The sequence below is a fragment of the Cucurbita pepo genome, chromosome 6 (assembly GCF_057944985.1).
Source record: "Cucurbita pepo subsp. pepo isolate OVF chromosome 6, ASM5794498v1, whole genome shotgun sequence".
NCBI lineage: Eukaryota > Viridiplantae > Streptophyta > Magnoliopsida > Cucurbitales > Cucurbitaceae > Cucurbita > Cucurbita pepo.
The window spans coordinates 3,652,262-3,677,088 of record NC_141803.1 but is presented as its reverse complement, the minus strand read 5'-3'; the positions used below and the strand labels follow the sequence as shown (position 1 = coordinate 3,677,088).

The 24,827-nt window shown below is 34.7% G+C and overlaps 4 protein-coding genes and 1 long non-coding RNA gene across 12 annotated transcripts; 2 read left to right on the top strand and 3 right to left on the bottom strand.

Moving 5' to 3' along the window:
- Nucleotides 1–108: 108 nt before the first annotated feature.
- LOC111796718 (protein MODIFYING WALL LIGNIN-1-like) lies at nucleotides 109–1,748 on the bottom strand. The gene is made up of 3 exons (XM_023679459.2): nucleotides 1,613–1,748; nucleotides 1,318–1,520; nucleotides 109–452 (listed from the first exon to the last, which is right to left on the bottom strand). The coding sequence occupies exons 1-3, from the start codon at nucleotides 1,715–1,717 to the stop codon at nucleotides 221–223; spliced, it is 540 nt and encodes a 179-aa protein (XP_023535227.1). The 5' UTR covers nucleotides 1,718–1,748; the 3' UTR covers nucleotides 109–220.
- LOC147792176 (uncharacterized) lies at nucleotides 316–8,885 on the top strand. Of its 8 annotated transcripts, none has more exons than XR_015421538.1 (8): nucleotides 316–455; nucleotides 1,393–1,511; nucleotides 1,633–1,776; nucleotides 2,775–3,443; nucleotides 4,528–4,849; nucleotides 4,980–5,170; nucleotides 5,273–5,647; nucleotides 8,749–8,885. It is a non-coding gene; the product is annotated as an uncharacterized LOC147792176 (long non-coding RNA). The 8 variants fall into 8 exon arrangements; XR_015421535.1 differs by having other exon boundaries at nucleotides 5,269–5,647; XR_015421533.1 differs by having other exon boundaries at nucleotides 1,636–1,776; nucleotides 4,980–5,647.
- LOC111796717 (long-chain-alcohol oxidase FAO4A) lies at nucleotides 2,671–9,203 on the bottom strand. Its single transcript, XM_023679458.2, has 4 exons — nucleotides 8,785–9,203; nucleotides 7,502–7,771; nucleotides 4,489–5,611; nucleotides 2,671–3,521 (listed from the first exon to the last, which is right to left on the bottom strand). The coding sequence occupies exons 1-4, from the start codon at nucleotides 9,091–9,093 to the stop codon at nucleotides 2,821–2,823; spliced, it is 2,403 nt and encodes an 800-aa protein (XP_023535226.2). The 5' UTR covers nucleotides 9,094–9,203; the 3' UTR covers nucleotides 2,671–2,820.
- Nucleotides 9,204–16,910: 7,707 nt separating this feature from the next.
- LOC111797628 (uncharacterized) lies at nucleotides 16,911–24,796 on the bottom strand. Its single transcript, XM_023680688.2, has 7 exons — nucleotides 24,465–24,796; nucleotides 23,752–23,909; nucleotides 20,758–21,303; nucleotides 20,593–20,670; nucleotides 20,222–20,303; nucleotides 18,917–19,059; nucleotides 16,911–17,261 (listed from the first exon to the last, which is right to left on the bottom strand). The coding sequence occupies exons 3-7, from the start codon at nucleotides 21,058–21,060 to the stop codon at nucleotides 17,058–17,060; spliced, it is 810 nt and encodes a 269-aa protein (XP_023536456.2). The 5' UTR covers nucleotides 21,061–21,303; nucleotides 23,752–23,909; nucleotides 24,465–24,796; the 3' UTR covers nucleotides 16,911–17,057.
- On the top strand, nucleotides 21,688–23,561 carry LOC111797627 (small ribosomal subunit protein mS81 (rPPR8)). Its single transcript, XM_023680687.2, has one exon. It carries the CDS (start codon nucleotides 21,922–21,924, stop codon nucleotides 23,386–23,388), a length of 1,467 nt encoding a protein of 488 aa, XP_023536455.2. The 5' UTR covers nucleotides 21,688–21,921; the 3' UTR covers nucleotides 23,389–23,561.
- Nucleotides 24,797–24,827: the final 31 nt, after the last annotated feature.

The window sequence follows — 24,827 nt, the reverse complement described above, 5'->3', positions numbered from 1 at the left end:
ATAGGATATTATTAATATATGGATAATGGTACATTTTAATTTTGGGATGGAGATTTCAAGCCATGAATTATTTGTTTCTGTGGGTACTATACAAATTAGGACAAGAAAAATAAATTAAGAACTATAAGTGGGAATATGAGGCATTTTCATTATTCATCATACAATAAATGCAAAAAAGAAAAAAGAAGGGAAATATTTTGATGATGTATAACCAGTCTTGTTATCCAATTTGTGCATGTACTTGATTGGGCCCTTTAGCGCGCCGCCTCCTTCCAATGGCAGCCGAACCTATGGTGGACCCTCCATTAATGAGAACCAAGAGGGCCGCGCCAACAAATACTCCGTCTTTGACCAAATAGCATTCTCCTTCCACCCACCCCTTCCCATACTCCTGTCTCCTGCTCATGCTGGTTGCTCCCATCATCATCGCCACCGCAATTCCGAAGCTGACCCTGGTATTTCATTTTATTTACCATTTTAGCCTCTGTTTATTAATTTTTTTACCTAAATATATGCTTTAATATTGAAGGGCGTTTTAAATTTATTCCATATTAGAACTTCTTTTTTAATTTATTCTTCAATGTTCGTTACATTTTTCAGTTTTCAGTTAGATAGTTGAAATTGGTTGATTATAAATTTATATAAGCTTACTAAAGAATTATTAGAAAAATCATACTAGCTAAGAGAAGAAAATTTATAATCCCTTTTTCTAAGATTCTTAAGTGCTTTAATTCATACTAAAGAATCTTTTTTCGTATAAACTTATTCATTAATTAATTTTGATGTTCATGTAAGGACGCATTGAAAATATTAAAACACGAAAAGCTTAAAGACTTCTTTTCCTTGTATAACTGGGAAGCTCTGTTTTACTTTTACCACCGTTTAAAGAATGTTATGGTTCTAAGATAAATTTTAAAATTACTGTATGTCTTTCTTTTTTGAAAATATTACTTTATTCTTGAAATAATTCTCTGGTACTAAATTGTTTTATTAATAACATTGTTGTCTAGTAATTAATTAGATCATGGATCCCATGTATAGGAATCCGAAACACCTCAAAGCTGGCCACGTTCCTTTAGCATATTATCTTTTTAGTTTCCTCTCTCCCTCCGGTGACCAGCTCTGCTATCCTTTTATAATTCATTAATTGAATTTCTCTAACTTTTTTTTTCTGAAAGTTGTCAAAAAATTTGGGCACAGTAACAATAAATACCAAAAAGGGTTACTGTTACTACCAAAATTTCCCCAAATGAACTGAGAAATACAGAAAAAAAAGGAAAGAAAGAAGAAGATTATTATGAAAAAACAATTACTTACCAAGAAATGAGAAGGGTGGTTGAAAGCAGAGGCCTTTTGACACTGCAACTCTTTCTGTGCTCTTTTGGCCAATAGGTGTGGCAGATTATGGTGTTTCCGATGATATGAGCCATTATTAAACAGACTATACCTGCGACTCCCAATTTGAATGCTTCACTTTCAGGCAGGAAGCAGAATCTGCCGTTCAACTTCAGGTCCTTTTTCTACAATAGATTTCGATTATGATGTTCGAGGAAGCTTTAATTTGTACGAAGAATTCATATTGTAAATTGGAAAGAAATTGAAAGAAACTTACTTTTGTTCTGTTGAATTCAGCAGCCATACATGATGCGAAGGAGGCGAGGGTGAGGACGGCGACAATGGAAAAGCTTATCACGAAACTGGAAGGAGGCTTTTCCATGGCGGCCAGAAGATCGAAGAAGCAATGGGAGTTTAAATCACGGGAAAAGACCCTTGGAGGTTAGTGGTGGAAAATTCATCATTTTCTCTCTTGACTTGTGAAAGTCGAGACTTTTTTCGAATCAAATCTCTCGTTTTTCATCTTCATCACTGGTCAAATACGAGGGAAGGGGGGGAGAGAGAGAAAGAGAGAATTTTCCAACAAAAAATTGGAAGAAGGTAATAAAATCTCAATTGGACGAAAATTTGAATATCTTTTCTTTTTAACCAATTAAACAATGTTTAGGTTCACAAATTGTATGTTGGACTCCGAATATTTTGCAGTAATTTATTCCTTTTTTCTGACTTTGAAGGTACACCCTTCCCCATATACCGGTTTATCCGAAACTTATCAAACACAAGAAAAGGATTGAAGTCCCACCATATGGAAAGCCAATAGAAAAGTAGGTGGGGGAGGGAGAGAGAGAGAGTTGACCTTTGCTAATTGACGACTTCAAATAAATGGGTTTTCTTTGGCTAATGGAATAAATGAACGCCTTTAACATCAGATTCTCAAAGAAATTACGAAGCTTCAACTTCAAATGTCTCTTTTTAGAAAGTTCTTGAAAGAACCTCACCCTCCTCTCTTTTTCCACTTCCATTAAGAACATGGAATGACTGACTTTAAAACATGTGCTTAATTATCAAGATTAGTGCAGCTTTCGCTAATGGGCATTTTGTTAATCCCCGCATTCAGTTCTCTTTCAGCTTGGTTTTCTTATTAGAAAAAATGTTATCTTTTTGTGTTTTTTTTTATCATTGAAGCTTTTTTTTCTTCTCAGTATTTGGTTTCTTATCTAATAAATAAATAAAATAAAATAAAAGAGAGTGATTTGTGATTCTATTCCTTCATATCCTGATAAGTGTAATTTCAATTTTCATTTTGTTCTGATTCTCAAAAAAGTATGTTAAATATTTATAAAATATAAAGTAGATTATATTTTGAAACGGTGATCTGTACAATTAGTTAGTCTTTTGATTTCTTTTATGAAGTACAGAACTCTTTATGTTATTTTCAGAAAAGAAATGAGCACCAGACATTGTTACGTTATCCTGAAGTTTCCATCAATTTCTCTTCCTTTTAAGAGTTTCAAGGACAGATTGTGCAGTGCAATAAGCAATAGCCTGAACAGTAACCATAGGATTCACTCCCAAAGCAGTTGGAAAGACACTGGAATCAGCAATGAAGAGCCCTTCCACCTCCCATGTCTCCCCTCTCTGATTCACCACAGAATCTTTTGCTCCAATTCCCATTCTGCAGCTTCCCATTTGATGAGCTGAACAGATTGGCGTCAACAAATCCTTCAATGGCCTTGAACTTTCCTCTTTCACAAACCTTTCGTACTCTCTGTAACTCACTTTCTTCACATTTATGCTTCTTCCCTTGTTATGGTGTGTTCCTATTTCCTCTGCCCCAGCTGCTCCCAAAATCTTTAAAGCCTTCTCAAGTCCTTTCTGTAGATTCTTTTCGTCCCCATCATCCATTATGTAGCTTAATGAGCTTGAAGATTTTACTGTTCCTGACCCTTTGTCTCTTGCCAATGCAAATACATGAGCTGTCCTGGAAAATTTGCACATTCTTTGTTTGATATTTGTTCCAGATACCCATGGCATTAAGATTGAGAAGAGGCCTGGGTGCAATGCTGGTGTCTGGATTACAGCTCCTCCATATCCAGGCTCTTGATCAGGTGATGACCCTATGTTACACATGGCTGTCATTATTCCTCCTTCATAGCTTTTCTTGTCTTTCTCTGGCCATGATTCATCTGTAAAGGAAGAATGTTAATGAATTTGTGAGATCCTACATTACATCGGTTGGAGAAGGGAACGAAGCATTCCTTTTAAGGGTGTGAAAACCTTTCACTAACTGACGGGGTTTTAAAACATTGAGGGGAAGCCCGGAAGGGAAAGCTCAAAGAGAACAATATCTACTAGCGGTGAGCTTAGGCTGTTACAAATGGTATCAGAGCCAGGCACCGGGTGATGTGCTAGCGAGAACGCTAGGCCCCCAAGGGGAGTGGATTGTGAGATCCCACATCGGTTGGAGAAGGGAACAAATCATTACTTTTAAGGGTGTTGAAACTTTTTCCTAACAGACGCGTTTTAAAACCTTGAGGGAAAACTCGAAAGGGAAAACCCAAAGAAGCCAATATCTGTTAGTGGTGGGCTCGGGTGGGTACAAATGATTTTAGAACCAGGGGTGCTGGGCCAGTGAAGACACTGGGCCCACCAAAGGGTAGATTTTGAGATCCCACATCGGTTGGAGAGGGGAAGAAACATTTCTTTTAAGAGTGTGGAAACTTCTCCCTAATAGCCACCTTGAGGGAAAGCTTGGAAGGAAAAGCCCAAAGAGCCAATATTGGCTAGCGGTGGACTTGGGCTCTAACAAATGGTGAGCAATGTGCCAGCGAGGACGCTGGCCCCCAAGGCGGTGGATTGTAAGACTCCATCCCACATCGGAGAGGGGAACCATACATTCCTTTTAAGGGTGTGGAAACCTTTCCCTAAGAAAAGGTTTTACAGAATTAGAGTGTTTTGCTTTTGCTTACCTCCTTCTAAATGCATATGGTATGGATGACTAAAAGCGTGGAAGAATGCTAAAAATTGCTTGACTTATAAAAATAGGTAAAAACTACTTAAAAGCGCTTTTGGAGGAAGCACCTGATAAGTGTAACATGAATTGTGCTATGTTACCTTTCTGGTAGAAATATGATATTATCAGTTATCACATACCTGTTTCTGCAGGGAAATAACCCCACGCCATTGTCACAGGATGAAGATGCAAGTTTTTACCAATATTGGGGTTTCTCAAGCCGCTTCTTTTCAACAATGGAGGAGTACAGAGCGCCCCACATGCTACAATACTCACCTTGGACTCAACCAAGCACATCTGTTTGTCTCCTGATCCACACTCAAATTCAAAGGCAACGCCTTTTGCTCTGTTGCGTTCGCGCCCGTCCTTCTCCTGCGTTATTCTAATGGCTTCGCAGCCCGGTAGTATAGCGCCATTTCCCGACCTTACCAAGTCCACAAGCCATGTCTCTGCAGTGCCCTTCTTTCTCCCATTCTTGCAGCCTAGACAGCACCATCCACAGTAATGATCAGAAGCTGAATTCCTAGGAATATTCATAGCTTTACAACCCAATTCCTCACACCCTTTTCTTAAAACTGCATTGTTAAAGCCTTCATTGTCAATTTCTGACTGAACTCCCATTCTCTTACAGACTACTTCCAATGCTTCTTTATACAAATTGCTTCTGAACAGCTCCAATTCATACTCATCCGACCATTCTCTGGTTACATGGCTTGGTGTCTGAATTGAAGCTGACCAATTGACTGTTGAACCTCCACCTACAGTAGAGCCTGCAAGTATAAGCACATTCATGTTATCAGTTGCCACTAACCCACTTGATAGGTACATTTCTTCCATGGCTGGTCCTTCAAGGAGTGACAGGTTTGTTCTAGCACAATAGCTTCCTTTCTCTAATACAACCACTTTGTACCCTGCACTAGCTAGCACACCAGCCACCAATCCGCCGCCCGACCCAGACCCGACCACCACCGCGTCGCACTTGATAATCATTGAAGGGCTGGGAGATTTGGTGCTTGGGGAAAGAAGAGTGACTGGAAATCCAAACTTTCTAAGTGCTCCTACAGCTACTTGTTGGTGTTCTAGATTGACAATGCCTTTGAAAAGAGGTCCGTAAAGCTCCTCTTCTTCTTCCTCAATTTCTCTTGATCTGACTTTTTCTTTCAGGTTCCATTCTTCTGACTGCCTGGCTTTAGCTTTGAACTGGGGGTCGCTTCCCGGGTAGTCAATTGCTTTCCATGATATGTTGTTCATCTCCTCATCAACCTAACCCAGCAACAGAGCAAGAAATTTTCTTAACAGGTAATTTTTTTACATGCTAGTTTTATATATATAGGTGTTTTCTTCTGGTATTCAAAGCTCTTTATTTTGGGGCGTATATGATACCTGGGCTCCGGGGGAGATGTAAGAAAAATTACCAACTTGACCCTTAGCCCAAGTGTTATATTTGATTATTTACCAAAATCTGGGATGATGGATTGACAATCAAACCTGTTGGATAATGAAAGTCCCACCTCGGCTGATTTAGGGAATGATCATGGGTTTATAAACAAAGAATACTCTCTCCATTGGTACGAGGCCTTTTGGGGAAGCCCAAAGCAAAGCTATGATATCATACTATTGTGGAGTCGTGTTCGTCTAACATGGGATCAGAGCCATGCCCTAAACTTAGTCATGCCAATCTTTCGTCTAACATGGTATCAGAGTCATGCTCTAAACTTCGTCTAACAAAACCTATTTCTCAATTGAATAGAAGTCCAAAGAGATCCCATGAAACGACCCACTTGAAGTATCCTAAGTAAGAAAAGAAAGATATATATATATATATATATATTCTTAGAAAATGTGTGAATGATGGTTTTCAAAACTTTTATTTCTCTCGAGTCACAATCTTGAAATATAATTTTTAGAAACAAAATCAGGAAATAAAAGTTTATTGAATTCATTTACTTAATTGAAAATTTGAAGAGCATGCAAAAATAATTTCTTTAGTTTGGAAAAAATAATATAAAAAATCGTTAGTTATCTTTTTTTATTTAAAAAAAGAAAAAAATTATTATAAAAAGTCAACCTAGTGGATGTAAATTTAATATAATTAAAGGAAGAGTTGAAAGTGACAACTCTTGGTGAGAAACCTTAAATACTCGGTCTGAGAGTATTGGAGCATTTACTTGTGTCAGATTGTCAGTGATAAAGAAAACCAGACCATTATATGCAAAAACTTGCATGTACAGTGTCCACGGAGCCGACTGTTTTTCGGTCACCATCATCACTACCTATTCATTTTCTATTGAGGTCAAATTTATTATTTATTTTTTGGGATCGAGACCCAACTCATCTATCTAAACGTAGAAAAATGTTCTTCACTAAATTTTCTTTCGGAGTCAAAAGTGTTCTTCACTCTCATTTATTCTCCTCTAAACAGAAAATCTTCATTCGAGATAGGTCTCGTAGGTAAAAGATGGACATAACGTTCATTTTATAGAAATTCATAGATTGGTACACCTTATACTCTATTATATTTTAAAGATGTAATTAAGGGTCTATTATAATCTATTTATTTTTACTTCAAAAAAGTGTAGGTATCGTCATTTCCATGCTACCTATAGACAAACACAAGTCTTTTTAGTCTGTCTGTTTTCACTCCCATGTATTTTAGGAAAATTCTTAGAAGTTCATCTAACAGATAATTTCTCCAAGTAAAACATGTTTAAATATGAAGCTTTTATGATTAAGCTATTGAAAATGAAGGTATATATGAAGCTTTTATGATTCAGCTATTCAAAATGAAGGTGGACTTTGTTGGTATAAATCTTAACGTTTATTTCCTTTAAGCCTTTCTTAGTCATCCTATTTTTAAAATCGTTCTCATTCTAACATGATCTTAATTCATTCATGTATCTCCTTTATTTGAGTGTCACATCATAAAAAATAATAAAAAAATTCAAATCTTCCTATTCCGTATTATTTGAGTTGAAAAAGACATAAACAACCTTATGAATTTAAGTGGAAGATTTGAAATCCATCACTCCTAACCCACATTTATATAATATATATTTTAAAAACGTGTAGAAAGGGAGGGTACAAGTGGACTGACCTTAGTTAATAACAATTAATGTTAACATAAAAATAATTATACTAATAAGAAAAGCTGACCTGCGTGAAGAAAGCAAGGTGGCAAAGGATCTTTACAGTTCTGTAGAACATTCTGAGTAGCAAGAAATAGCTGAGAGACCATGAGACCACAACTTGTTCCCTTTCCTTCTGAGAAACCTTTGAAAACCTTTGGAAGTATGGGAAATGATTTGAAAGGCTTCCATTCCCACATAAAATGTATGTACCATACCATGTTGATAACATCCATAGGCTCACTCTCATCAACCATTTCTTTGGATGCCTCACTCTCTCCTTTATCATCCCTCCTACCTGCACGTCCGATCAAATTTTACCATATAACGTTTTACATACGTAATTTAAACGACATGTTCAAGTAAAAACTTTAGGATTTTATTTTCAAGTTCAGATCATAAGGTGAAAAAAGTATTCGATGATGAGATCATCATAATGTGACTGTCTCTTAATAACTGTTGAGGTTCAAATAACCCTAACCCATTTCAAATAACCCTCAAATATTGCTACCCGAGTGAACTTGCATGCTCTTTTGTAATTGAAGAATATAAATTTGATGTATTTTTACCGTTTTTCTCTCATATATTCAACCGTACCGCCTTTTTTAATAGTTTTAATTAAAAAAAAAAGAAAAAAAAAAGAGTAGGCAACCAGCAATATTTGTTTTCTATTTAGGTAGCAAATCTTTTTTTTTGTTGGTGACTAATGAGTTGTTGAGAAAACAAGAATAGAAATACATCTAGCCTACATGAGTATATCTCGTGACATGTACTCATTTTTTTGAGGTCCGAAGTTCAAATAACTCCAACCATTTTTTAACCCAAAAAAAAAGAAAGAAGTGGGTAAGGGAACAATATCTGTTATCTAGTTAGCCTTTTGATGACTAATAAGTTGTTGAGAAAACAAGAACAGACGTACATCTTTCTCGTGACATGTACTCATTTTTTTTAGGTTAGAAGTTCAAATAATTCCAACCCATTTTTTAACCAAAAAAAGAAAGAAGTACGTAAGGAACAATATTTGCTACCTAATCAGCCTTTGATATGTATGCTCGAGGTTTTTTTTTTTTTTTTTTTTCATAAGAAAATTAAAATTTTAATTTGATAAATTCAAAAAATATACCCACAATACATTCAGCTTTATATTTTTCTTTCTTTAAAATTTCCTTTTAATTTTTTTAAATTAAGATTATATAAATATAATATTGGGTTGAACTAAAAAAATATATTTCTACAAGTATTTACATGCATGCAAGTGGATCTATCTCCAAATAGAGGTTTGATAATGGAAGATTGATGCGCTGTCCTTACCCTTTCGGGAGTTCCGGCGGCGGAGGCGGAGGTCTCAAAGTACTCAGAGGCGGATCCGTCGGTGGCGGCGACCGACGGCAAGAATGTGTCGCAGAGAGCAGCGAGAGACTCCATCTCGGCGGCGGAGAGGGAGTAGTTGGAGTTTGCATGTTGTGAAATTCCTGCCGGTCCTCCATCGTTGTCGGCGCCGCCGTGGAGATCTATCACGCACTGGTGGAGTTGCGGTTTCGACTCCCCGTCGCCGCCGTAACTCGCCGCCGCACCGAAATATCCCATTTTTGGATCTCGAAGCTTTCCAGGTTCGGTCATAGAGTTTCAATGAAAGAGGACTCGGCGTTTGATTTATTTATTTATTTCTACTAATAAATAAATAAATAAACCAAAAATATTATTTATTCAGGGAGGACACGTGGCACAATTCACAGCCAGAACTAATGTTTGACTTTTTATGGTCTAGCCAATCGTTTGACTGTCCAATTAATGTCATTTAAAGACGTTACGGTAACAATTTTTCTCTCAATTTTTTTTTTTACAAAACCAAAAACAAATTTTAATTTAATTTAATTTAATTTTCAAAACTTTATTAAATTTATTAAAAATATTGGTAAAAATTTGATAATAAAACAAAAAATTATAGGTGAAATTAATATTTTAAATTTTAAATTTTTTTTTAAATAAATGATTACCAAAAGATTCTTCATTTTTAATTTTTCATCTTTTGGGTTTATGTGATTATTATTTTTTAATAACAATTTAAATTTTGTATCTAAAATTTCAAAATAAATACAAAAATTATAAACTTCTATTTTTTAAATTTTAATCTAATTTTTTAAAACCTTTGTAGAAAGTAAATAAAAAAAATTGATACTAATGGAAAAAATAATAAATAAGTAATTTTGAAATTATATATATATATATATATATATTTGTCGTGGTAATGCATCTATTTTAATTTAAATAGATGTAAAATAAAAAATTTAAATATCTATTTTATCTCTAATTTTTAAAATATTTATTTTTGTCAAGTACTATTTTATTTTTTTGAATATTAAATTATTCAAAATTTAATAAATTAATATATATATATATATATATATACCATTGAGAATGTGTATATTAATACAATAATACAAGCATGACTTTCAAGCAAATTAAGTTAGAGAAGAACATTTAATAAAATAAATTTAAGGTAGACAAACAATAAAATAATGAATATTTTAAAAAAATTTACAGATTTAAATAAGACTTAAGTGTTAGATCTCACATCACATCTGTGATATGGAAACCTCTCTCTGGTAGTTGCGTCTTAGAATCGTGAGGCTGATGGTGATGTAACATGTCAAAACGGATAATATCTGTTAGTTGTGAGTTTGAATTGTTACAAATGGTATCAAGCCAAACAACGTACGGAACAAAACATTCTTTCATAAAATTAGATAACTTTATAGTTCTTTCTACGTCGACTTTAGCTCGTTTATCTCGAACGAGCCTTTAGAAGAAATTAAATTATATGGATAGAGAGAAAACGGGAAGAGTCAAAAGGTAAAGGATAATTTAAATTTTCACTCGAGAAAAAAAAAAAAAAAAAAAAACAATTGTAAAGGAAAACACATTACAAAACCCCAAAATCATTCTCAACAAAAACACACAAACAATATAAACACTGATGGAACATATGCAGCTCGGGCCACGACTACGCCCTACCTGGTGGATCCGTGTGGCCAACCCCAGGGCTATGTCCGGGCGTGGTAGGTCGGAATGCATCCGTTTCTACATATTTATACCGGTTTATCGAGAATGTCAATGTCGATACCGGGGCAGGAGGCAATATAGCATGGTGATGGGCGGAGACGACCGCCATGGCAGCGGCGGAGGGCAGCGGATCGATGCCATGCAGCGGCCGTGATGTTACAGAGAGGGAGTGAAGAAGAAGGGTGATGAGAGGAAGCAAGTTAACGAAGTGTAAGCTTCTACGAGCTGCCATGGAGTTTTTTTTTTTTTTTTTTTTTTTTTTGGTATTTTTTTGGTTAATTTAAATAAGAAAAAATGGAAAGGAAATTGATATGAAAATGGGGAAGAGGTTAGTATTTATGGGGTTGGAGTTGGCATAAGACAGCTATTTAAGATGAATTTAAAAGAGCCCACTTGATAATTTCTTTATTTATTTTTTTAATCACATGCGAATAATTTCCATTTTTGGCATGTTTAATGAAAAGGACTTTAATTTCAAATCATTTCAAAATTGGCAAATTAATTTTTTATTGCCCATTTGTTTATGTGAAAAAGTTTTAATTTTAAATTACTATAATTAATAAAATAAAATTATATATATATAAACTTTCAAAACTTTCACTTATTATTAATAGTTTTTAAAAATATTATTAATAGTATTTAAAAAAAATCATAATTTTAAATACTTTTAAAAATAGTATTTTAAAAAAATTATTAATAGTTTTTTAAAAAGTTTGTATTTTTAAAGTTAGTGATTGTTAATAAAAATTTTGAAAATTTAAGGGTATTTTTTTTAAACTATTTTAAAAGTTGAAGGATATTTTTGAAATAAATATTAACTATTTTCCTTTAAAATTAATTACTTTTTTTTAGCTTAAGAGTATTTGAAACTTTCTAAGTACATAATTAATAGGTATTTTTATTAATTTAGCCTTCAAATTATTATTACTATTATTTTAATTTGAGATATAAATAAAAGAGAAAATTCAAACAAAAGATTTTAGAAATAAAATTCATATACTAAAAAACAATTTCTATTTTGGAAATTAAAAAAAAAAAAAAAAAGACTTCGATTAGACCACACCAAATCGAGATTAATTAAAAAAATAGCTTCAACTTTAATAAAATAAAATAAAATGATATCAAAATCTGAGATTATTAAGTTTTAATTAAATCAAAATGCTTCTTCCACTAATCTTATAATCAAATATAAATTTGACACAATTAATAATACTTTTTATCTTAGTAAAAAAATAATAAAGATAAAATAAATAAATAATACCTTTCATCGGCTGATGAATCTTGATGTGACTATTTAATCTATTTACAATAAAAAAAAATTTGTTATGATTATTTTTTTTAATTAATGAATTGGGATATGATAAGTTTAATTAATATCAAATTATCTCAATAATAAATTAAAGTGTATAAATTTGATTAAGATTTTCTATATTTAAATTTCTCCACGTTACATGTTTAAATTAAAAAATTAATTAATATAAAAAATAAAAGAATTTATTTTTTATTTTTTAAAAAAACTCTTATAATTTTTTTTTTTAGAATATTCTTTGAGAATATTCGACTTAAAAACTTGGAAAAGAAATTGGTACCCATATTTGTACTTTGAAAGACCTAAAATTACAAAAGTTCCTGGGAGTGGGCCCTACCATATAATAATTGCCTGGTTTTTTTATTCCTCAAATAATAATAAATAATAATAATAATAATAAAAACATTCGATGGTTTCTATTAATAACAAAGCAAGTAGGCTGATGGGAAATTAATTATTATTTATTTAATGTGTTTTCTTTAGTCAAGTAGAAATTAAAATAATCATTATTTTAGATATTATTTTTTTAATTTTAGATTTATCGAAAATTTATTAAATAAAAAAGAGTTTAATGAATTATTAGAGGTAATAAAAAAAAACTTAATATTCAAATAGTAAATTTATAATTTAATTAATATCATTTTGTCTTAATTGAAATGTCAACTAACACTCTTTTACGCCGTGTGTGGTCGAACAAGCTTGGATTCCGTACAAGTGATGTTCGATTGGCGAAGATAAACCTCACCTAAGGTCGGACGAAACCACAAAGCTGGGTAAAAAATATATATGGGGCTTAATTCCCCTTAAGACTGGTCGTGAGCGTGTCAGGATCATGACGTTGCGCGATCGAAAAATGTAAGACCATAACATTTCAAATCAAAGCCGTTTATTTTAAGGGATTTCAGATCTAAAATAAAATATTCAATTAGTTGTTAGGGTGCTCATTGGATCTAAATTCAAAACTATACAAATTCAAACAACTTTTTCATTCTCTCTTCTACTTTCAATGATACAAACCTGGCCCTTTTATTATGACAAACACCCAAGTTATTGCGAGATCCCACATCAATTGAAGAGAGGATCGAGTGCCAGTAAGGACACTGGGCCTCGAAAGGGGATGGATTGTGAGATCCGACCTTAGTTGGAGAGGAAAACAAAACATTCTTGATAAGGATAAGAAAACTTCTCTCTAGTAAACGTGTTTTAAAAACCTTGAGGGGAAGTTCAAAAGGAAAAACACAAAGAAAAGAATATCTACCAACAATGGGATTAGGTTGTTACCGTTGCCATGTATGTCCATATCAATAAATTTCAAGATTTTCACACGCTCGGGACCTACTTTCCACAAGTCCTACCATAATTATGAAATGCATTATTAGCTAAACTTAAACTACCTCTTGTATTAACACTACTAATAATAACAAGTATAGAAAAAATGGTATCATTTAAGGATAATATTTAAAATTATAGAGTAGAAAACACTCACAACTTGGTCACTAAAATTCTTCCATAAACCTTAAACATTAATCATTTAAAGACAATAATTATATTAATGAAAGAATCTAGCTCGTTCATAGTCCATAAGCTATTGTCGGCCTTTGAATTCCATATCAAGATTCCTCGGTTCAAGCCTTATTTCCAAAACCTTTTTTTTTAATAATATTTTAATCTCTTTTAATACCAGCAAGTGGGATTTTTGTGACATATAAATTGAAGTAAATGGGCAGTTTGTTGAATAATTAAAAATAAAAAATAAAAAATAAAAAAAAGAAATTTGCATGTTTTGGAGGGAGGTCCTATTTGAGGGCACTTTTTCTCACACTAGAACAATAAAATAAAACCCACTGGATTACCCAATTCATTGACCACCATAAAGCCTGCTCACAATATTTTTAACTAATTTTTATAATTTTATGACACAACACTAGCTTTATCGCAAATAATAATAATAATAATAATAATATATGTTCGGCTAATTTAGATAATGATCATGGGTTATAATCAAATAATACTATTTTCACTGGTACGAGGCCTTTTGGAGAAACCCAAAGCAAAGTTATGAGAACTTATGCTCAAAGTGAAAAATATCATACCATTGTGGAGAGTCGTGTTCATCTAACAATATATATTTTAAAAAGACGATAATTTTAAAAAGATAGATGGTCGATATTTTCTTAAATCTTGGAAAAAAATAAGATTAGATACTAATTCAAACCCTTCACAAGACAAATAAAATGAGAAATGATTAAAATAAAATAAAATAAATAATTTTTATATGTAAAGTTAAAAGTACCTTAAAACTTTATCTAATATAATATACATAAAAATTTAAATTATAAATTTAGACTTTAAACTTTTTTAAATTTGTGTCTAAAACTTATAAAAAAAATGCTTAATATCCTTTAAATTTTAATTTCTTCTTCTAACGGATAAAAGAATAATTAGTTAATTGATCAATCTAATTGGCATAAAACTAAATTAGACACTAAGCTTTTCCATCTAATATCTTCGTAAATTTGTATTAAAAAAAAGAATTAAACAAGTAAATAAAATACATTGTTAGACGAACACGACTTTCCACAATGATATGATATTGTCCACTTTGAGCATAAGCTCTCATGGCTTTGGGTTGTGCTTCCCCAAAAGGCCTCCTCACAATGGAGAGAGTATTATTTGTTTATAAACCCATAATCATTCCCTAAATTAGCCGACGTGTGACTTTCATCATCCAACATACATAACATTCGATGTTGAAAAACTAAACTTATAATTTAACCAACAAAATAATAATACCACAGAAGATCTCCCCGCCCCGCCCACCATAGATTAAGTGTTTTTGAAGTTTTTTCGTAAAATATTGTAAAATGGAAGGGGGAAAATCGATCAAGTAGATGGTTGACCATGGAAAAAACAACACCAAAGAATATTCAAGCTTGGCATCCAATGAAGGGTTTTAAATATCTTAGATTGATAATCAAATTGATATTATAAAAACAAATATCAAATTGAGATGATAGTTAATTTATGATCAAATTGAAGTAGTGGAACATACACCAAGGCCAACGAGTTTGCTGGCGTTGTCCTTTGGCGGCCACTTGTGTATATTTTTGGTGCAATTTTTATAATTCAATTATCAAATTATATGAGCTGTACAGTTATTTGGGGGACATAATAGTAATTTTCTTAAAGAATATATTTGTATTAAGCCCGGGTAATCTCTGTCCTTGACTCCATTTGTCTAATGAAGAGAAATCTCTCTCTACTCCCGGCTCCATTTACCATTTAAACAGAGAGAAATAATCTCTGTCCATGACTCAATATTTAAACAGAGAGTAATCTGTCCCTGACTCCATTCATCTAATGAAGAAAAATCTATTTCCACTCTCTATTTCATTTATCATTTAAATGGAGAGAATATAATCTCTGAGAATATAATCTCTGTCCCTGACTCCATTTATCTGAAGAAAAATCTATTTCCACTCTCTATTCCATTTACCATTTAAATGGAGAGAATAAAATCTCTGTCCCTGACTCCATTCATCTAATGAAGAGAAATCTCTCCCCACTCCCTACTCCATTTACCATTTAAACAAAGAGAATATAATCGCTGTCCGTGACTCCATTTATCTAATGAAGAGAAATCTCTCCCCACTCCCTACTCCATTTACCATTTAAAGAATATAATCTCTATCCCTTACTCCATTTATTTAATGAAGAGAAATCTCTCCCACTCTCTACTTCATTTACCATTTAAACCGATAATATAATCTCTGTTCCTGACTCCATTTATCTAATAAAGAGAAATCTCTCCCCACTCTCTACTTCATTTACCATTTAAACCGAGAATTTTCACCCTGTTCAAAACGAGTTCTCACAAGACTTCGACTCAACAAGTTAAATAAACATCTATATCAAGAAAATTAATAATATCAACTTTAATAATGGAAAAGCATATATAAAGTTAGTAAAAGAAAATATGTACAAAAGAAGCATAGCATAAGAATATGTGAAGTTAGATATTATTGGAGTAAATCCACAGTTATTTAAGGTATTCCACTAGTTAGTTGCAATATTTATTAATAAAATATAAATAAAATATGATGATGTCGTCAAGTAATATTATATTGGTAATTTGAATGTATTTCTTTTTAAGTTAGTCATATATCATATTTTATGGCACTTACAAAAAATTTAACTAAATAATATAATTCATAAAATATCTCGTTAAAATATCTATTCTCGAACAACAGAGGAGAGGTCAAATCCTTTCAACCATGAAGGAATCTTTATGAAATAAAAAAATGAATAATTTAATGCAAGAGGGGTTATAATTTATCCAAAATATTCAGCACTCTCGGATCTCCTTCAAGTTGGGCTATTTATATTCCATTTGATTTTTTTTTTCATATTATATCTTTTCTTCTAATTATTATTATTTTATCTTGTTGAAGAACTTTTTGTTGCTAATTTTAATATAAAGTTCAAATATAATTTTTGTTGGATGATGATAGTCCACATCGACTAATTTAGGGAATGATCATGGGTTTATAATCAAATAATACTCTCTTCATTGGTACGAGACCTTTTGAGGAAGCCTAAAGCAAAGCCATGAGAGCTTATGCTTAAAGTGGACAATATTATACCATTGTGGAGAGCCCTAAACTTAGTTAGGTCAATAGATTGCTAAATCCTCAAAATGTCAGAACAAAGGACTCCAAAAGAAAAAGAGTCGAGCCTCCTCGAAGGCATAGTAAAAAATGACTAAGAATACAAAAAAAAAAAAAAAAAAAGGAGTCGAGTGTTGGATGATGAAAGTGTCCGCATCGACTAATTTATATAATGATCATGGGTTTATAGGTTTATAATCAAAGAATACTCTCTCGATTCCTATAAGGCCTTTTGGGGAAGTTCAAAGAAAAGCCATGAGAGCTTATAAGTTTATACTCAAAGTGGACAATATGATACGGAGAGTCGTGTTCGTCTAACAATTTTAACAATTTTAATTCTTATATTTGGCTCTCTAAAATTTTATTATCTTCTTATTTATTTACTCTTTTGCAGTCAATTTACAATACAGTAACTCTTCTTACAGTAATCTCACAACCATTTACAAGAACATTTCATGGTTTCAACCGTTTTCAGAGGGAAGGCCAAAAAAGGAAAAAAAAAATAGGGTATTATATTTTTTATATTTTTACATAACTTATTACTTTCATTCGGTTAGTTTTGAGAGCAAAAACAAGGTAGCAGAGGAAAGGAATATTGAAACAGCTAAGCAAAGCAAATCACCTGGAGATTGAATGACCACCTTTTTACTCTTGTCAAAAAACCCAATTAGAAGCAGCATCACTATGACATGCCCCAGCTTTGTTTTCAGCTCGTTTACGGTTGTTATGTTCATCCATTTCGGTCGTTCCTGCATATATTCAATCACATAAAACTGTAATATAAATTAACATTAGCTAATCTATTGAACGCTAACAACTTAAGATCCCATATTGGTTGGAGAGGAAAACAAAGCATTCTTTGTAAGGGTGTGGAAACCTCTACTCTCCCTAGTAGATGTGTTTTAAAAACTTGGGGCAAGATATGCTAGCGGTAGGCTTGGGGCATTACAAATGATGTGTTTTAAAAACTTGGGGCAAGATATGCTAGCGGTAGGCTTGGGGCATTACAAATGATGTGTTTTAAAAACTTGGGGCAAGATATGCTAGCGGTAGGCTTGGGGCATTACAAATGATACAAGTGTAATGACCCAGATCCACCACTAGCAGATATTGTCTTGGGCTTTCCCTTTCCTCTTTGGGCTTTCCCTTTCGGGCTTCCCCTCAAGGCTTTAAAACGCGTCTACTAGGGGAAGGTTTCCACACCCTTATAAAGGGTGATTTGTTCTCCTCCCCAGCCAATGTGAGACATCACAATCCACCCCCCTTCGAGGCCCAGCGTCCTCGCTGGCACTCGTTTCTTTATCCAATCGATGTGGGACCGCCCCCAAATCCACCCCCTTTGGGGCCCAGCGTCCTTATTGGCACACCACCTCGTGTCTACCCCCTTCGGAGAACAGCGAGAAGGCCGGCACATCGTCCGGTGACTGGCTCTGATACCATTTGTAACGACCCAGATCCACCACTAGCAGATATTGTTCTCTTTGGGCTTTCCCTTTCGGGCTTCCCCTCAAGGCTTTAAAACGCGTCTGCTAGGGGAAGGTTTCCACACCCTTGTGATTTGTTCTCTTCCCCAACGAATGTGGGACATCACAATAAGAGTCAGACATCAGGCTATGGGCCAGCGAGGAGGCTGAGGCCCGAAGGGGGTGAACACTAGGCGATGTACCAGCAAGGACGTTCGGCCCCGAAGGGGGTAGATTGGGGGGGTTCCACATCGATTGGAGAAGGGAACAAATGACAGTGAGGACGCTGGCCCCAAAGGAGGGTGGATTGTGAGATCCCACATTGGTTGGGAGGAGAACTAAACATTCTTTACAGGGGTGTGAAACCTCTCACTGCTAAACTCATTTTAAAAACCTTGAGAAGAAACTCGAAAAGGAAAGCCTAAACGTTAGACTTTAAGATAAATGAGATGTTTGGGTATGCCATTATCAAAATCCATTTTTAGGCTCAATTAGGGCCCAAACATCCAACTACAGCTAGAATGTTATTTCGACCACAAATATAGAGACATTTTGATAACAATTTAGTCACTAAGTAACAATATTCTCTCTAATTTAAAATTTATAACAATTTAATCTCTAAGCTCTAGTACATACAAGTGTAATGTTGGTTTGAGCCTAGATCCCACCAGCCCATCACTTTTTTGTTTTCTCATATGGAGAATTCATTTTTAGTAGATTTTTCACGATAGGGACTAAGTCATCACAAAGTTCAAGAACTAAAGTACGGACGAGTTTTAAGCTAACGAGACTAAATCGAGGAGGAAAACTTTAGGGACAAAATATGATTTTGAATGCATAAAAAAATAAATTAAACAAAAGAACTACAATCACAATGACTACCGAGCAGCAGGTAACAGTAGAGAAACTGCATCACAATTACAGGGATAAGATTGACTAACCTTTAAAGTGAACAAGCCAAATAAGTTGGATCTATGCAAAACGCTTCTCTCTGAAAATGACCGTGCACTTCCAAGATTGCTGATAAACAGCTCATAGAGACCCGTGCCAAAGACTAGCATAACAGTTCCTAAGAGATAAACATCTGCAAACCATTTGAAGCAAGAATTTAGGGACCATTAATTTTTTTTTTGAGTCGTGTTTTTATTGAGACAAAATGAATCCCAAGAAGAGTCCGACTAACCTAAGAAGAGGGATAATTTATGCATGTCTAGGGGCAGGAAAATTTACAGGCTGATTAAGTTAACTTATTCCACAGATATCTATCTTTAATGATCAAACAAGCACAAAATTTAGTACTCTTTTCAGACATCCATCTGCATGATTTGTACAATCACAAGAGAACTCAACAATGTTAACCAAACAACCAATTGAAGAAATAAATGAAAACCTGAACCAGAATCCTAAACAATAATTGATAAGGGTTCAACTTCCCTTTACAAGTATTGTTTCTAAACTATTACAATTTAACCAATTCCATTAATATTTTATTAAATTTTCCATTTGAGTAAAGCTGCCCCAGCCCACTGTTCTTGGTTTTCTCTTCTCCAGAATCCCTCACACCCCATAAAACTATTAACTTACTTGTGGGTTCTTTAGGATTCCTTCTCATCTCAATCATTCATCTCAATCATTTGAGACTTCATAGCTTCATTCTCAGTGTAGTTCGATCTCAGTTTGTACTTGATTATGTCATAAATATTAGAAGATGAACTGGTTATCGTGGAGGAATGAAATTGTTTTATTTTACATTTGTGGTTGTGCAACTACTTTTGTGTTTAGGTTCAAGAGCATATAAAGCAAAAAAAAAAAAAAAAAAAAAAAAAAAAAAAAAAAAAAAAAAAAAGAGGAAAGAAAGAAGAAGAAGAGCAATGGAACCAGTTTCACATTTTTCAGTTGAGTTTTATGTACTGCAACAAAATTGGTAGAAGTTAGCGGGTTCAGTAGAACAAGTGGCTACCTTAGTTTCATTATAAAAATAAGTCAACTTAGAAGCAAATAAAAACATGAAAAAGCTTCTAATGCAGCAGTAATGCTAACAAAACACCTATCAATAATGAAAACGTTTATTTACTTCCACACATCGTGTGCCCTAGTACTCAATCTAATCTTCGGATTGAATCAAATTTCTTTTTATAAAGACTCAAAGATACTTTTTATAACAAAATTATGAACATTTTACACAGATTTGACAAACAGAAAACAGAGAAAAGAAGATTATTTTGAGAGTACTTCACAGTACGTACCTATGGCCTCAACTAGCAACATAATCACTTTTCCACGATTTACAAAATATTCTGATAAAGATGCTGCTACATGAACGCACCCCTGCATTGCATAAGCACGTATAAAATTAGAAAATCAAGAAAGGCAGACCGCGTATTATATATTTAATGAAATTCAACAGACAACGTGTGGTGCTAATGATTATTCAAGTACACCAATCAACAAGAATAAAAAGACAAATATACCACATATTCTCCAACCATGGTTCAGCAATATAGAATCTTGAAGAAAAATCTCAGTTCAAAGATTCCCAGCACAGACAGATGAAACACAAATCATGCCCTATGAAAATAGAATAATGTGATAGAGAGCTGAAAGGTAGTCATCATACCTTGACGAAACAGAGTACAGACCCAATTAAAGACCCTAAGACGCCCAAAAACGCCATGAATCGGCATCGATAAATGGCCTGAAATCCCACGAAGTAATATTGTCACACTATAAAAGCTACTATGATTATGAATTAAACAGGCACCCAGGAATTAGAGGTTCAAACCTTTTCTAGGCCCTCCTCGACAGTATCCAACTTTTCCAGTGCCGACGTCCGAGACGCAGCGCCTACATCGGATTGGACAAAAGGAGCAGAAGCAGCCGGAACTTGAGGCCCTGAGCTGGGACTTGCATAAGCAGGAAATCTACGGCCACAACCACCAACAAGATCGGCTCTATAACCAAAAATACCATTGAACTTTGGATTGGGTTGCTGGTGCTGGTAGGCTTGGATGATGATCGTGGAAGGTCGGGCGGTGGTCGTTAGAGTTCTGATAGGGCCAGTAATCAAGGATGGAGACGGTTGCATGGTGGCAGCCGGAGATGGAAGGGTATACAAAGGGTTTTAACATCAAAGAAGATTGCCGTACGGTGGCGCCAGCCACTGAACTCCGAGGAAATGACAGTTGAAGATAGTTAAAGACTTAAAGATAGGGGCTGAAGTTATGGGCCTCGTTTAAAGTTGGGATACTCAACGATCAGTTTGTTCTCTGTTTCATTACGGCACGTTGATATTTGCCCCAGTTGAGGGGAATATTTAAATTCTCTATCCCTGCATTTCATAGTTGAATATAACTAGTACAAAAAATATTAAAATTACCATGCATTCAAAAAAAAATTAATTAGTTAAAACATATAGAGATATCATATATTCATTCCTATCTTTTGGCTTTATAAGATAAAATTATAATTTTAAGGAAAAAAAACAAAACAAGAGATTTTTATCATCCTAGTCACTCCCAAGCCCGATCCACTTTGAAACCCTAAACAAAGTTGAGGCCCAAGGTCTCCTTTCAAGGGCCAGTTCCCGCGAATTGGGCTTCATCACGAACGACAACCGTACCATCTTCTTCCCCCCTACACAGCATGACTGCTCACTCTACTGAGGCTCAAGGAACTTCTTTCCCATCTGTCTCATCCCCGGTCGGTCCCTTCGTCTTTGCAAATTCAAATAGCTTCACTCGTTTTAGAGTTCCAAAATACCAGACGAAGCTTTACAAGACGGAGGTTTCCTGACCGACTTCTAAACTCTTCACATTTCCTCTTGTAAAAACTTATCTCTCCTATTGAGATCGGGAAACGAAGAAAAGTTATGATTGATCGTCTTAGTCCAAATGGTTTCTTCCTGGTTGAACAATTGTGGATTTCATGTGGTTGTTTGAGGTGATGAATGGTGGAAGCCATGGCTGAAAACCCTAAAATTGGTGTAAAAAAGCCTTTCAAACTCCCCCCCAGTTCCTCGCCTCCGTTGGTCAAATCCCCTCGCCTCCCCGTGCATCTCGACGCGCCTGACATATCGCCGGCTGCCAAAACCGTTTGCAAAGTCCTGGTCAGAGCCTCGCCAAATGATGTAGAAGCCGCGCTCTCCGCGACGGGAGTAGTTCCGTCGCCAGAGCTTGTCCAAGAAGTTCTAAGGGTTTCTTACAACTATCCGTCGTCGGCGATCAAATTCTTCCGGTGGGCGAGGCAGTTGGCGAAGCAGTCGGCGTACTCGTGGAATCTGATGGTTGATTTGCTGGGCAAGAATGAATTGTTCGATCAAATGTGGAACGCCATCCGCACCATGAGAGAAGAAAAAGTCCTTTCATTACCAACTTTCGTGTCTGTTTTCGGGAGTTATTGTTCGGCTGGCAGGTTCAAAGATGCGATTAAGAGCTTTGAAGTGATGGATAGGTACGACGTCGAGAAGGATGTGGTGGCGGTGAATTCTCTACTGAGTGCAATTTGCACCGAGGAAAATCAAACATCAAAGGCTTGGGAGTTCTTTAAAAAGCACAAAGAGAAGATTCCTCTAGATGGGGACTCATACGCCATTTTATTGGAAGGATGGGAGAAAGAAGGCAATGTGGAGAAAGCCGAGGTTACATTTGATGAAATGGTGAAAAGAGTTGGTTGGAATCCTGAAAATGTTTCAGCTTATGATGCATTTTTGATAACATTGGTTCGTCGGGGCCAATCTGCAGAGGCAGTTAAAGTTCTACTAGAAATAAAGAACAATGGTTGCTCTCCAGGTTTGAAATTCCTATCCAATGCTCTTGATAGTCTCATTAACCAAAATGATGCAACCCATGCGATTCTATTGTGGGATATAGCTGTAGGAAATGGATTAGTTCCAAACTTGATTATGTACAATGCCATAATCGGATTGCTTAGTGAGAAGGGTAAAATTGAAGACTCATTTCGGCTCTTGGACGCCATGGTTTTCCATGGAGCTTTTCCCAACTCCGTCACTTACAACCTGATCTTCAGCTGTTTGATTAAGAACAAGAAAGTTAAGGAAGCAAGCCAATTTTTCAGGGAAATGGTAAAGAATGAGTGCCCTCCCACCCCTTCTAATTGTGCTGCAGCTATCACAATGTTGTTTGATGGTTATGACCCTGAAACAGCCATTGATATATGGAACTTCATGGTTGATAATAACATCAAGCCTATGGATGCAAGTGCAAATGCACTGCTTATTGGTCTCTGCGACTTGGATCGACTAACAGAGGTTAGACGATTTGCTGATGATATGCTAGATCAACGAATCGGAATATTCGAATCGACTATGAAGTTCTTACGGAATGGTTTCTATCAGCAGAGGGGAAGATTCAGAGATAGTTATGATAGTCTTTTTCGTAGGTGGAGAGACTCCTAAACTTTGTAGTTTTTGCCCTCTCTTCATCCATTTTTGGTGTTTTCACAAGCTTAATACATAGAAACATTAGTGATTTCCTAGAGGCAAGTAGGGTTACCTGTTCTACACAAATCATTTTGACCTTAGCAATTTCACCTACTTCACCTTATCAGAAGCTCTTTTTTCTCCCTTACTATTGCCCCATCTTTGTATAGTCTTCGTTCTTAAGGTAGGTTGAAGTAACAGTGAAATGAAAATATTGTTGAAGTCATAAAGATTCAAATCAAATTATATAATTCAAATGGTAAAATAATCGTATCTGATATCTAAATGTTATAAGCTTTTTGTCCATAGTTGGGTTGAGATAAATATTAGTCGAATTACCTGTTGGAACATTCAGATGTCGATAACGTCATTTTCCCATAAGCTCGATCATAACTCGACTGCTTTCGACATGGACTGTCGATAGATCAAAAGCAACTCAGTCGTCTTTCTCTGTGCTCCAGCTAGAAAATTCCAGTGTAAGTTTGGAATTTTGCTTTCTAAACCAAAGTAAAGATAACAAAAAAAAAACTCAGTTCCAATAATATGTCCAATTGTTACGTATCGTTCAAGTGATTAAACAATTTACTTTTAAAGTATACCAACGATAACTAAACGTAAAAGGAAGCCATCTAGATTGATGTAAAAATGTATTTCTGAAATCGTAAGAAGGAAAGAAATGGCCTAACTAAAGAACTGTTGTGAGGATGTAGTTCATCGATAATTTAATTTTTTATCTAGCTGTTGTTGAACTGTATATATACACAGAAAACAGAGCCAATTTGTTCAAAAGAAGTTCGAAGTATGATTTCTAAAGCAGAACTACAAAAGTAATATCATTGTCGAATTCATACTAAACATTTAATCCGATCTAAATAGAACACACAATCATGAACATTGTCTTTTGTTAATTTAAATGAAGCATTATATTATCATCAGTACTGTTATGGATTCAAAAAGAAACTCGGAAGTATAATTGAAGGAAACAATTACTCGACAAAGCTTTGGATAGATTCTCAGATAACAAATATGCTCTAACAGTAGGAGTTCTTTACCTTTAGATGCGTTAAAAATAAGGAAAGGAAGATACCAAAGCCTTCGCCGCCCATCGCTGCAACTTCTTGACAAGCTTGAATTCCTTCCTCAGTGTCTCTTCTCTGCCATGCCTAAAATTGAGCTCTGCAACACAACAAAAGTGGTGAGATCATCTGCCAATTCAAATATACCTTCACTTTTACTTTCTTTTCGGTCTAGATTGCAATTAGTTTATGAGAAATTGCATTGGTCTCAGATGCCACCAAATTTCCTATCCAGCCTAAAGCGACATACTCATCCCCTAATTTGGATTGCCGGCATAATCTGCGCCACCATAGCTGTTGCTGTGATTATCGCAGGCATCGTTATCTTCATCGGCTACG